Genomic DNA, 13,565 nt, shown 5'->3' with positions numbered 1-13,565 from the left:
TATATATATATATATGTATCAATGCACACAGCATGGGGACAAACAGGAGGAACTGGAGCTCTGCATGCAGTTAGAAAGTTGTGATATCTTAGGATTAACTAAAACATGGTAGCACAAATCACATGACTGGAAGATTGCAGTGGATGGCTATAGCCTGTTTTGTAAAGACAGGTAGGGAAAAAGAGGAGGAGGAATTGCACTCTATGTTAAGAAGAACCTTGAAGATGTAGAAGTTAAGCATGGTGACTGTGGAAGCCCTATCAAATGCCTCTGGGTCAAGATCGGAGAGTAATCTCCAAGGAGGATCTTAAAGTAGACATCTGCTACCAACCTCCAAAACAAGACACTAAGGCCAACGAAGCAGCATTTGGTCACTTAAGCAAGCTTTGGGTCAACAGAACCTGCTTCTCATGGGTGACTTCAACTACCCAGACATTTGTTGGAAGAACAATACAGCAGCTCATATGTCATCCATCAAGTTGCTGGAATGCATAGAGGACTGCTTCTTCATACAAATGTTAGATGTGCCAATCAGGAATGAGGCACTGCTGGACTTGCTACTCACAGAATCAAGAAAATCTGCTTGGTAGTATCTCAGTTAGTGATAGCCTTGGCTGCAGTCATCACCACCAGAGAGTGGTAGTAAATGGCTCCTCTTCAAAGTGAGAGCCTTTCAGCAGTGGGGTCCTCCCATGGATTGATATTGGGCTCAACACTGTTTAATGTCTTCATAAGTGATGTGGATCGTGACATCAAGTCTACCCTGATGAAGTTTGCTGATGATACCAAACTGAGTAGGGGAGTAGACACTTTGGAAAGGAGAGACACCCTGCAGGAAGACCTGGATAGGCTAACAAGAGGGCTAGCAAGAACCTTGTAAAGTTCTACAAGAAGAATTTATGGTCTTGAAGCCAGGAAAACATAACCCAGGAGTGCAGCACAGACTGGGATCTACTAGCTGGGAAGCAGTTCTGTGAAAAGCCATCTAGGGGTCCTGGTGGACAACAACCTCAACAGGAGTGAACAGTGTGCTGCATCAGCAAGGAAAGACAAGGTGAGTCTGGCTTGCATCTACAAAGGCATCAAAATTCTCAAACTAGGGCACCTGGAATGATGAAGAAGTCATTACCTCACTCAGTGCTTGTCAGGCCACACCTGAAATACTGTGTTCAGTTTCAGTCCCCTCTGTACAAAAAGAATGTGGACAGGCTGGAGAGGGTCCAGAGAAAGGCCGCAAAGATGATCAAGGTCTGGGAAGCTTGCTGTATGAGAAAACTCTGAGGGAATTGGATTTGTTCAGCCTTGAGAAAAGAAGGCTTAGGGGAGGCCTTTCAGTATTTTCCAGTATTTTATATGTTCCAGTGTTCAAGGGTGGCTATATAGAAGATTCCTTTTTTAAAAGGAGTTGCATGGAAAAGACAAGGAATAATAGGTACAAGTTACTCCTAGGAAGATTTCAACTGGATACAAGAGGAAATTTTTTTCCCAGTGAGAACAATCAGCCATTGGAATAATTAATCTCCCTAGGGAAGTGGTGGCTTACCCAACATTGGACACTTTTAAGAATCAGCTGGACAGGGTACTGGACCATTTTGTCTGTACCGTGATTTTGCCAAGAAAGTTTGGACCAGATGATCCTTGAGGCCCCTTCCAACTTAATATTCAGTAATTTTATGATTCTATTACAGCTAGCCAGAATATTTTAAAAATACATAAATTTTCATCCACAAAACTGGGAGAGGGATATTTTTCAAATAAGTTTTCTTCCTTTTCTTCTTTTTTAACAAAAACTGGTGTGTGCCTACTCTCTTTTGATATCTGTCAGTAGAGTAATAGAATGAGTTTCACTAAAATCACTCATCAAAATGATAAACAAAAGATTGACAACAAAATACAAGTAAGAGAAAGTAAAAATTAAAAGGGATACAATCATTTTTTTCCCCTTTCAGCTTCAGCATTATGATCTTGGGATTAAAGTATCAGAACATTTTAATCTTTTTGTTTTTTCTCGAATTTCCGAATTAATTACATTTCTTTAATGACCTACCCTGAAAGCTGTCAGCAGTCTAAGTGCTCTGTGAACTACTGCTTTGTAAACAAAACCAAAATAAAATCTTTTACCAGAAAACAAATTCTTTGTAATGGCATGTGCAGATATTATGCTGCCAAATCATGCAGTAGTTATTCTGGAAATCTCATTGTGGGTTTTTCTTTTCCAGTAATTCCTGAAATCAAACATCTAATACTTTGTTTCTGAACCTGAAAATATCTAAACACATCTAGTAATGGAAAAATAATTGGAAGCTTACTCATATGTGCAGCTAACTCAAGGAGTCTTCTCAGTACCATGGCCCAAAGGACACTCAAGGTCCTCTTTCTCAGAAGAGGAACAGAACTCTGTAGATTGTACCCTGCCACTTCTCCACCTGTAAGTTGCCACAGTCCTCGAGAGCTGTGAGGGGCTCCCTGGGTATCCTGGGGACTCCTCCTCTGCAGATGCTGGCTCTGCTCTGGACACTACATTGTCAGACCTACTGGTTGGTCTGCAGGTGATCTTGTAGACACCACCAACGTCACACATGAAACTGGCCTGCTGGAGTATGAAAATACAGTAGAAATTCATGAATGGAAGGACTGAAGAGACTAGATTTTGATGGAGGGGTGAGTCATTCACAAAATTTGTTGTCCTTCTTAGAAATCCAGACCAGCTGCTGTGAAAAACCTTTCCAGGATCACCCAAAAACATGGCATGAGTTTACAGATGCACAAATTACAACAATTCTCGAACTGTGGCATATGGAAAAGCCAGAACAGCCTGAAAGTTATAATCTGAGACCAGAAAACATATTTGGGTCTACTGCGGAGTAGATCTTACCTGTTACTATAAAGCTGATGTTTCTTTCAGCTTTTCCCACTTTGTTGGATGCCACACAGCTGTAGATTCCAGAAGATTCGGCTTCAGCTACAACGAGAGTGCTAGCAGTCTGTGAAAGAAAGAAGAGGTTTAATTCTCATTGACTCAGGAACTTGGTTAAAGCTTCACCTCTCTTTTTCCCAAGTAACTGTTGACAGTCTCGTGATCCACTCTCTCCATTGACTCAGTGATGAGGACTACTGGCATTATTTAAAGGAGATGCCACCATATACAGTTTTGGAAAGGGTGGAAGAATAACAGGAAACAAGCTCCTTGGGTGACCCTTATGTTATCAAAACAATCATAACAAAAAATCTTTGAATGTATCTTTCAGAGTAGTTTATCTCTTGCTGCTGATGTAACGATAAGCTACAAAACATGAAGTATGACACAACATGGTCAGGAGATAAGCAATCTGTAGGCAATCAAGCTACAACGGTAACAGGTGATGTGTGGCTCAGGTCATTGGATAATGCTGGGAAGAAAGTTTGCATTTGACACTAAATGCATTTGAATTCTCTTTCATTTTCTCATGTACTTGTCAGGTGAGAAAGGACAGGGCGAAAGAGATGCTTACTCATTCTCTTTTGGGCTATTTCCTCTTCTTGGATTTCATATTTCCATCATCAAACAATAATATGTTGGTTTTCTTTATATTGTATTCTATCACCCTTTTAAGAGGTTCAGCACACTATTTTCACAAAGTGATACGACATGCAAGACAAGACTTCGGAAGGTCAGAGACCAACAACACAATACCTGATGTCCCTTTAGAAAAATAAAAAACATCATAATAGTAATGGATATACCTTCGTGGTAATGGAAACTCAGGTCTAATGGCTTGGGCACCAGGTGAAGGAAGAAAGTTATAGAGAAAAAACTGAGGTATCATTCTGACATGGAGCTGAGATACAGGGCATGCACAAGGAGCTCAACAGGGGGATGTGCTCAGATGCAACTTGGTAGCTTAATTTTCTGTATTTCTGTCTCCAGTTTACTTCATCTGTAAGACCTATTTTTGCTGGAATCACAGTGAGAGCTGTGACAGTGAGAAAAGGAAATTGTGTAGCCACAGAATCCCATTGTTTGAAATTATCTGGCTTTTCTAAAAGCCTTCAAAATAATTTTTGTGCAATTAATACATTCTTTTAAGTCTGCCTGATTGCCAGAGTCCAGGGACAAGCACCAGAGGGTGAGTCAGTAATAAATAAGGACCAGTTATCTACATTTCTACATAAACACTGGCTGAACATTTGCATTGCTTCTATGTTTCCTATTCAGAGACCTCATGGCTATCCTCAAACTCCTTGCTGAACCCCAAACTAATACAGGCCTTCTGGTTTCCCAAAACACTCTTTACTAGAAAGAGTCTAATACTTTCCAACTACTCGAGCAAACAAGTGGAGTCAAGCAATTAGATTTAAGCTTATCTGGTTTAGAAAACTGCCCTACGGCAAATTAAAGACTACAAGTGATGCTAACAGCACCTCTATCCTGATAAGCTGTCTCAATGGTCAGCTGCCTGTTTGCTAACAAATTACATCTCATTTCTAGCTAGAATTTTTCTAACCTGCACTTTTGGCTCTTCTGTGAGATGTAAGAGACTCAACAATACCAGATAGATAATTACAGCCCTTTAAATGAGTCATCCTGTTTTGCTAAATTCAGTAGGCTGACCTCTACAGATTCATAATTATAAAGCATGGGTCCAGCCCTGTCTATGTTTTGTCATCCTCTTTGAATTCCTTCCAGTTTTTAAACATAATTTTGTCAAGTGTGGACACAGGGCCCCATAAGAGTCTTGCAGCCGTTTTATCAATGCTAACTCAGAATAGAAGGAAGTCCCATAATATCAGCCAGAGGGCTAATGTGGTTAAATACTGCTTCTGCTATCCCAGACTTTCCATCACAAAAATAGCCTTTTTTTGCGTTAGTTGGTATTACCTCATAGCAACTTTGCCTATGGAGGAACAGTGACCTAAAAGGCACAGTGAAGGAGAATGAAGCTCCTATTCTCTGACTCCAGAACACTTGTCTTTATCTACTGTACCCAGGACCACAGCATTTCTGAGCCTGAAAAAAACATGTCAGTTATTCCTCCCACAATTACTCCAATGGTTTGGAAAGTTTTTAGTACTACCAAACTGTATTTTTTCCTGACATAATCAGGTATTAGTTTTTAATGAAAAATTGTGCATCTTACGTGAGTCTGCTACGATGTGATTATTAATTTTATTACACTAAGGGCAGCTCATACAGCTACACTACAGCAGTATGACTGTAGCTACTGACCAGAAGTCGTACAGATTATGCATTTTCTTGCATATTAAATGGCCCTAGAGAACATCCTTTGGCACCAAAATTCAGTGATTTAAATGCTTTTCTCCAGCATTTTTTTTTGGTTTTGACCAGCTTGCACTGTCTCAAATACTCCTCTAGCACAGGCCAAGGATCATTTCCAACAGGCAACTTCCCTGAAGACAACATCTTTTGGAGAGCCAGGGAGATAAACGTTACAAGCTCAGGCCTTAGTGCCAGAGAGTAGTCACTGGTATGTTTATTTGACTAAGGCAGAGAAAGCCATAGTGTCTAGGAAAAAGGAAGACTGACTTTGCAGCTGAACAGAGTATTTTAGAGACAACATGTCTCTGCATAAATCTTTCAGCTTATAAATTAGTCATAAGGATAAGATAACATCTCTTAAAATAGTTTGTGAGCCCTCCAGTGGCGCAGTTTGTGTTCTGCATTGTGGATGCCAGCCAAAACCCACCAGAGCAGCAGTGTGTACGAAACTAAGCCTGGCATGTTGTTTATTGAGCAATTACAGCTATTTGAGATCTGTCTGTGCTGCATGGTTCCTCTATACAGCTATTGCTGCAAAAGAAGCAAAAGTTCTTGCACCACTGTATCATCTGTCTTCACAACAGAGAGTTTTAGACCCTAGATTTGCAACCACACTATATACAGAATGTCTGAATCCAGTTGTCACGATCAGGCAGAAGAGTGCAAATCATTCCTGGCATGCTTGGCATCTCCAGCACTGTCTGTCCACCAACCCCATTTACCATCAAAGATTTGATCCTGTATTGCTCCTTTCTGCAAGTGTCATCTAGGCTGAGGTACCATGCTACAGGATCATCTCAAAGCCAGGGACTAGGGAAGTAAATCCCATATTGGTGCTGCTTCTGATGGCAAATAAAAGAGGTGTAAAGCAGAAAGCCTGAGAGATAGGAGAGGTATCTACATATTTATTCGTGGCAGAAACTCATGAGGAAAACACTGCAAGGAAGAGAGAATGCAAAGCAACTGGCATAATTTGAGCTTGGAGTTGGGGGGGCTCATCCTGCAGGGTCTGCTTGAATTTCTCATCTCAAAATAGCATCCATAGAGGATTCCCCCTGCTCCAGCTGACGGCAGAGAAGCAAGGGGAGGTTTTAGAAAATGGTTGGCAACTTGACTCTTGCCTGACTCCTAGAAGGCCTCTGCAGACACTGGCATAAACATGGTCTGTTCAGAGATTGCTGTTCTAACTTCACAAAACAGCGCATACATTTAAAAAGCAAAATACTACACTTTCAACATTGAGCAGGTTCACGCACGTCTGCCAAATATTGTTGACTCCTGCTTAGTTATGCTTTTAATGAGATGTATGTGTTAAAAAAGAAGGTAATAAATGAAAATATACTCTCCTCACCCCTTGGATTTGTCTTTGGCTAAAGGAACGTTATTCAGGGAGACCCATATTGAAATATTGGCAGCACACCACTGGGTTGGTCTTCTCATGCCGAAGTCATATAATCTGCATGTCTCACATGTTGACAGGGAGCATCAGTGCAACACATCTGGACAACACACTTCATCTTCGGAACCACCACAGAAGCACCAAAATATCTTCAATAGCGGGACACGAAGTCACGAAGGAGAACACCCTCTTCCCCCTGGGGCCAGACAGGCAAGTCACTGCCGTTTAGCAAGCAAAGCTGGGGTTTCCCTCTTCATCCCAGGTTGTCCTGTTTGAACAGGTCATGAGGCTGAATGCAGATGGCTGACTCACGAGGAGATCAAGCTACCAACACCAATGCCACCGCCTGCCCTCCTCCCCAGGGCCATAGGTAGAGCGAGGCAGTGCCCGATTCATGCCTTCCTCGTGCTCCGAGGGAAGGGATCGATTTCAGGAGGGGAAGGGAGCCGTGGCTCAGCAGAAGCAGGTGCCAAGTTCTACTGTTTTTAATCTCACTAAGGGCTTAGTGCAGCTGGCACCTCTCAGTGATCTGCTTGGAAGTGTTGACAGCGATTCTAGTAGCACTCAGGAAGGCCCCAAAGAGAAGTTACAATGTGCTGAAAGAGAGGCAAGCTCCACTCCCACTGCTATCTTTAGCCACCCTAGGCTTCCTAGGAAGATCACACTGTCTGTCCATCTGTCTGCCAGCCTGTCCATCTGTCTGCCAGCCTGTCCATCTGTCTGCCCGTATCCTCTTCTCCCCCTCCCACTTAGTAAATTTTGAATTCCTTGCCCAGTTTCAATCAAAACTGACAGATGACTCAAGGCTCATAAGCTGTCGTGTATTTTATGAAAACCAGCTGTTGGGTAGAGGAGAAATATCAAAATGAGTTGTTGCAGTGAGCTAAACAGCTTTCTCTTCTGCTTTTGGTTCCAGATGGCCAATCAGCACAGATGTACTGGCATGTGTAGGGACGGAGAACAGACACACAACACACTTCCTTGTCTCATCAGTAGTCAGGGAACATGGAAGAGAGCTAGAGGTTTAGGGCTTGGCGTAGAAGATGCAGGAGAGTTAGACTTAGCCTATTTTGCATGGTCACATCTTATCAGTCACATCCAGGAAGGATTGACTCTTCTGACTATCTAGCATTCCACCTTTATGCTGGATGGTCACAGTTTTTAATACTATCCACAGCTGGCAGTCAGTTTGGCCCATCATTGCCAGGCAAACCAGAGACATACAAGGTTTGGCGAGCCTACGTTTGGGCTTGCAGAATTCTGTTATAGGGCCATTTCTTCAATTTTCCCTGAAGTCAGGTGACTTTGTCACTCACAAGGAATGGACCAGTAAAAACTTGTGTCAGTAAGGTATTTATGCAGTAGAAAACAAGATCACACAGATACATGTACACATATGAACAATAAACCACAACTTCATGCATTGCTATTCTTTATAAACAGTCCCTGGAGTCATGCACTGTGACACAGACCCAGTTTCATGGCACCAGTTATTGTGAGTGGGACTCCAACAGTTGCTAGCAGCAGAGGGATGGGGCAGTCAGGGACCTTCTGTTACATTCCACATTCTCAAGAATGTGGCTCTAGTAGGCTATTTCCCAAAACCAAGGGGGTTTTGTCCCACTCTCTCCAACATTTCCCTGTAATCAACTGCCCTCCTGTCTACTGTCTCCTTCCCTTTGATCTATCACGCTTCCTTCTTGGGCAACGCTTTCTACTCTCCCTCATCTGAATCCACCTTCTTAGCATCCTTCTGTGCATTCTCCACACCCAGGACCACTGTCCAGCTCTACTGCAGTTCCCTGTCCCTTGCACCCCTGAACAAAGGAGTACTGACTTCTGTGAAAGCACACCCAGTAGAGAACACATGCCCAATATGTATGCAGTGATACCAATGAATACACCAACTACACCAACTGTTTGTACCTCATTATTGCAGGTCATTCAGACTGATATTTTAACAAATGCTGCTGCTGGTAATAGTAATAATAGTAATAATGATAATAATAATAATAGCAATAATAACAACAACAATAAAAAAAATGAGCCCCAAGTTATATACAGCAGTTAGCTTTACCTAGAAACACAGAAATGATGATTTTTAGCAGCTGAATGACAGGAGAATGTCTATGATCTGTTTACATGACAAGTCTACTGTAGGTGATCCTCCTCTGGCAGGAGGGCTGGACTAGATGATCCTCTGAGATCCCTTCCAACCCCTGACATTCTGTGATTCTGTGTCTAAGAATAGCCCAGCTTTGTAGGAAGTCACTCAAATGTCCAACAAAACGAGAATGAAAACTTTAGGTGGAGGAATCAAATTACTTCAAGGGCTGTTTTATGATTAAGTATTATGACTTATGTTACAAAATTCTTCCATTATACCACTTGAGTTTCTCAATGTCCGTTCAGAGAGGCTTCAATGGAAACGTTACTAAACCACTGCTGTTGTCACGGTTTTTCTGTCACCAGAATAATGTAGCACAGGCTTCCTGCATTACTTTAACCATAGAGACACAGAGATTGGGGTTTCTCTAACTTTAAAAATATACTTGTAGCTACTTACTTTGATAACCACAGACAACCAACCAACCAATCAATCTACCACAGCAAAAAGCCAAACTGGAACCACTCGGATGTTGCACACACAGGAAATGGGTGGAACTGTCACAATGTCTTTAAGCAAGGTGAAAACAGCTACCTTTACTGCTAAAAGAAACCTTTTGACCATTCCTTGTTCAACTCTTCCCTTGAATACAATAATCTCATCCTGTGGTCACCCCTATTTCTCCTTTCATGTTAACCCAAATGTGCAGCTTTTGGAGTTTCTTCATTGATTTCTTACTGCTTTGTCTCCTACGTCTTTGTTGTTTCCATTGAGCTTTAAGATTGTTTTTGCCATGCTTGCTGTGCTTGAATGTGGAAGTGGGGCAGACACTATTTAGATAGCAGGACTCTGTTGATGTGGAAGCACCTTGGAGAGCTGTTCATAGCTGTTTGCAGTAGCAGAACTGCTCACAGTAGCAGTTCATCCAAGCCAGACACTTTGTGATGACATGCTGCATTCAGTGAGCTCAGTGCTATTAACTGTCTTACAATATCCCAGCAGATGAGGAAGTGTTTTGTCTGAAATGTGTCCCTTTGAGTTTGCTCTAGGAGACCAAGAAAGACTCTTGGACTGCAAAGAGTGAAAAGCTATAGCCTCCCACAGCCGAAAAAAAAAATAAAAAAAAATCCTGGATGCTCTAGAGCAGCTGTGTGTGCACAAATCATGCAACTCACAGGTTGGCCAGGAACCTAGGCTTAGAAAGCATTTTCTACATGCAATAGCAATCCAGCTGTGCTTGAAAGCTATAGAAGAGCAGCGGGAATGAGGAAACCTTAGAAAAGCTGTGAAAAAGCTAAGCAAAGAGATTGTTACACTAAGGTCCCCTTCCTCATAGGAACCAGGAAGAATATACCAGTGCAAGGTAGACACTTTTTAGCTGAACTAAACAGCATAAAGACCGGGAATACCAAGGAGAGCTACTAAATTTCACTGCAAAATTTTCCATGTAACACACGCAGAGACCATTTCTTGGTTCATTTCTGGGCACATTTTTAAAAAACAGCTGCTTGCCAAAAACCTCAAAGAAAATCTGCACTTCTGCCACAAGGGCCCATTATTAGCATCTTCCTACAGGAAGGAATTTATTTGCTCTTGACTGGAAGGTGCTCCTCCTCCTCCACTGTCTCCAAAGTGCACTTCATACAAGGAGAATGAGATCTGGTTGCTAGACAGCTCCTTCTGCACCCTGTGAGCAGGTGAGACTTTACCCATAGCACAGCTAGATGTCTTCTGGAAAAAACCTGGTTCTTATCATCTTTTGTTCATCATTCCCCCTTTGAAATAGACTGTGTCCTCCTGTGCCTGAAATTATTTCCTTTTCCTCCTTCAAATCTCTCCTTATGTCTCATTCTTCATGTGCTTTCCTACGATAGCCTTCCCTAGGAAACTGTTTGCTCCCATCTCTGCCTTGATCTTTAAGCACGTAGAGGTGGCCAGCTAAATAGAGCAAATGCCTCACTGGGATCGAGCCTGTTTCCCATGTGCTGGAATGATGCCACGAACACCTGTGGTACTTTCTGAATAATACAACAGCAGGAGAAAAAGCAGTCCCAGGCCTGATTCTTGGCTGCATGTGAAGACCTATTTATTCTGTGGTGTGTGAAATGACCCCAACATGAGAATAATTACAGTTTATACATTGTTTCCACATGCAGAAGACTGAAGGCAGCCATCAAGGAAAGGAGACCTATATCCCCAGTGCCCTTAAAATTACAAAAAGCATTTTAGTGTCCTTAGAAACGACAGGTTTAGAATAAGGTTGGCTTTAAAATTTATAATCTCTTCAGCCCTTACCACCACAAACCAAACTAGTCTGTGAAACCAGTGGCAATGGCATCGTGCATTTTCACCTGGGCTCCTCTGTGGCACAGGCTACCCAACCACACCAAATCAGTCTCATGTCTACCCTAGGGAAGTGCAGCTGATCTAAGGCATCCTTTAGTAAAATATATTGATTTGAAGGTTTTAACGGATGGACAGTCCTACTTGGCCTTCGGCAAGTTAATCTCATTGGCTTTCTCTCCCACATTAGACACCAACAGTCTACAGGCTCAATTGTCCTTCAGAAGTGCCTGCATCTCCCCATGTCCCATAAAGGGATGCTTGACTTTGACTAGATGCTTAACATTTAGATGGTTAATGCCCTTGGGATGAATCCCACCATGCTGTCTCTGACTGAGATATCTCTTAAACTCTGCATCTGTAATCTGGATTTGTCTGGCCTTTTAAATTTCTTACTGCAAGAGAAGACCTGGTCATCTAATAATCTAAGAACACATCTGTGAATAAACTCTCTAATGAGAGTAAATTGTTTAATTCTTATAGGAAAAACAGCAGGAAATTGTGCAATGGCACAAAATGAAGCAAAGATGGCCTGGAACCCTGCCCCTGTGCTCCTGAGGTGCTCCAAGATACTACAGACCAGCTCTAAGACAGCAGATATGGTGAGCCCCACTGCTACGCTCTCTTGGCAGTCACTTACCTTAATGTGACTGCACGCAGACACAAGTAGATCTCTGCATCTCAGCAGATAAATACCAAGTGTGAAAGTTATTTACATGTATGCAGCTCTTAAAATTCAAACAATATTAAAATACCAGCTTCTTCAGTGTCACCTCGATGGCATCATACAGTGCCTTTTCAACACATGCTGTCACACAGAGACATTTTTTTTCCTAGGAATCATACCTTATTTTTGCCCTCTATTACAGCTGTTCGCTCCGTGATGCTCTGGATCCTGTTTCCTATGTTGCTGCCAGCTTTCACGATGAAAGATCCTTCGGTATAAAAGCAAAAGCCGTGCCTGAAGACAACAAAAGTTGAAATTTTATTGATTTGGTGATAAACTGAAACAGTCGACACGAGATAAAACAATTCTTCTGGGAAGAGTGATCAGTCAGGGAAACTGCAGGTGCTGTGATGACCAGGCAAGTATAGTTGCTTTTCATCAAATCTAGAGGTTTGGAGCCTAATGTTTGGATCTACTTCCAAGGCCCCTCCTTGATTATCAGCTCTCTGGAGTCAGTGTTAGCATTTAACCCACTATGGAGTGGGAGGTCAGAATTCATAGTCTGAGACTAACTATAGGGCTTGTGCAAGACTAACACCCCATTTTCAATGCTCTTGTTTCAGCCAGTGGCATAGTTCAGGCTTAGCTCCAAACATGAGTTCATATTATTTTCAGCCTTAAGTTCAAGACAAGTTATATTTGTTTCAAGATCCATTTCATGATGCATTGGATGCTGTTACACTACATGTAGGTTCTTTTTGTTATCATGAAAAATGATGCAAGTTCTTATTTCTGAATGTTTTCTTTAGTTCAGTTTACAAAATGGCAGAATTTCAATACTGAGGTTCAATGACTACAAGATGCACAGTGAAAAGAACCATCATCCTGCAAATTAGGAAAACAAAATGAAACAAAACTATACCTAATTTCCAAAGGGATTTAAATGTTCATTTACTCTAAAAAAAAAAATCAAAGTCATGCTAATGAATGGAAATCTCAGGGAAAAAATGTTTTTGCCTTATGCAACAAATTGGCTTCTAATCAGAACATTCAGGTGTGGTCATGGTAGAGCTAATTTCTTTCCCAAAGCCTAATTTGGTACACATGGAAATAAACACATTGGAATGCTTCTCAAATGCTGTCTGTCCCTATTCTTCTTTGAGGATATCTAACATTGCTTTTCATCCAAAATCTAGTTGATGCTTGTTCAGTTCCAGCTTCACCACTAGAGCTTAACCCTTCAGCAGGGTCAGGCTTTTAAAAATATGATATATTCCTTTGATCTTCCATGGATTTGAAAGATAACAACTGTAGTATCTGTAATCAAATAGTTCTGACGTGTCTACCAGTTGCTTGGAGAAATGACCTTTAAAGCCCGGTGACTGGATAACAGCAAGTGATGCAATCCTGACTAAAGAATGAGGTTCATTTCCCTTCAGCTAAATGCGCAGTTTGCTTAAACTTCGTGTTGTTTATAAAATCAATGGTACACTAACTTTACTGCTTGTTTTTAATTGTACAGCTTTGCGTCAAACTCGCCAGCGTTTTAGCAGATATTACAGCCTAAAGAGATGATGTGTAAACTAACTGAGTGTCATCATTAGCACAGATATAGGATTGTCTGCCCAAATGTCTTAATGTCGATTGAGAGGCTCAGTGAGCTGAAAAAGCCAAAAAACAGGAACAGGCCATGGTTATTCATGCATTGAGAGAGGACAGAGAGAAATAGCATGGCAAGAAAGCCCTATCTACACAACCAGTTCTTCCAGACTCTGGTTTAGAAGCCAACTTT

At 41.7% G+C, this 13,565-nt stretch overlaps 1 protein-coding gene across 1 annotated transcript in view; it reads right to left on the bottom strand.

The window, feature by feature from the left end:
- Window positions 1-2,875: 2,875 nt before the first annotated feature.
- LOC104272597 (vascular endothelial growth factor receptor 1-like) overlaps window positions 2,876-13,565 on the bottom strand; it is a gene marked incomplete at both ends in the record, with an annotated part of 48,469 nt that continues 37,779 nt past the window's right edge. The window contains 2 exons of the mRNA XM_009867639.1: window positions 2,876-2,984; window positions 11,953-12,067. Coding sequence (XP_009865941.1) covers window positions 2,876-2,984; window positions 11,953-12,067 — 224 coding nt within the window. The remainder of the gene's footprint in view (window positions 2,985-11,952; window positions 12,068-13,565) is intronic.

This window comes from Apaloderma vittatum, unplaced genomic scaffold, assembly GCF_000703405.1.
Source record: "Apaloderma vittatum isolate BGI_N311 unplaced genomic scaffold, ASM70340v1 scaffold26464, whole genome shotgun sequence".
Taxonomy (NCBI): Eukaryota; Metazoa; Chordata; class Aves; order Trogoniformes; family Trogonidae; genus Apaloderma; species Apaloderma vittatum.
Note: the sequence above shows the minus strand (reverse complement) of the source record. Positions and strands in the feature narration are given on the sequence as shown.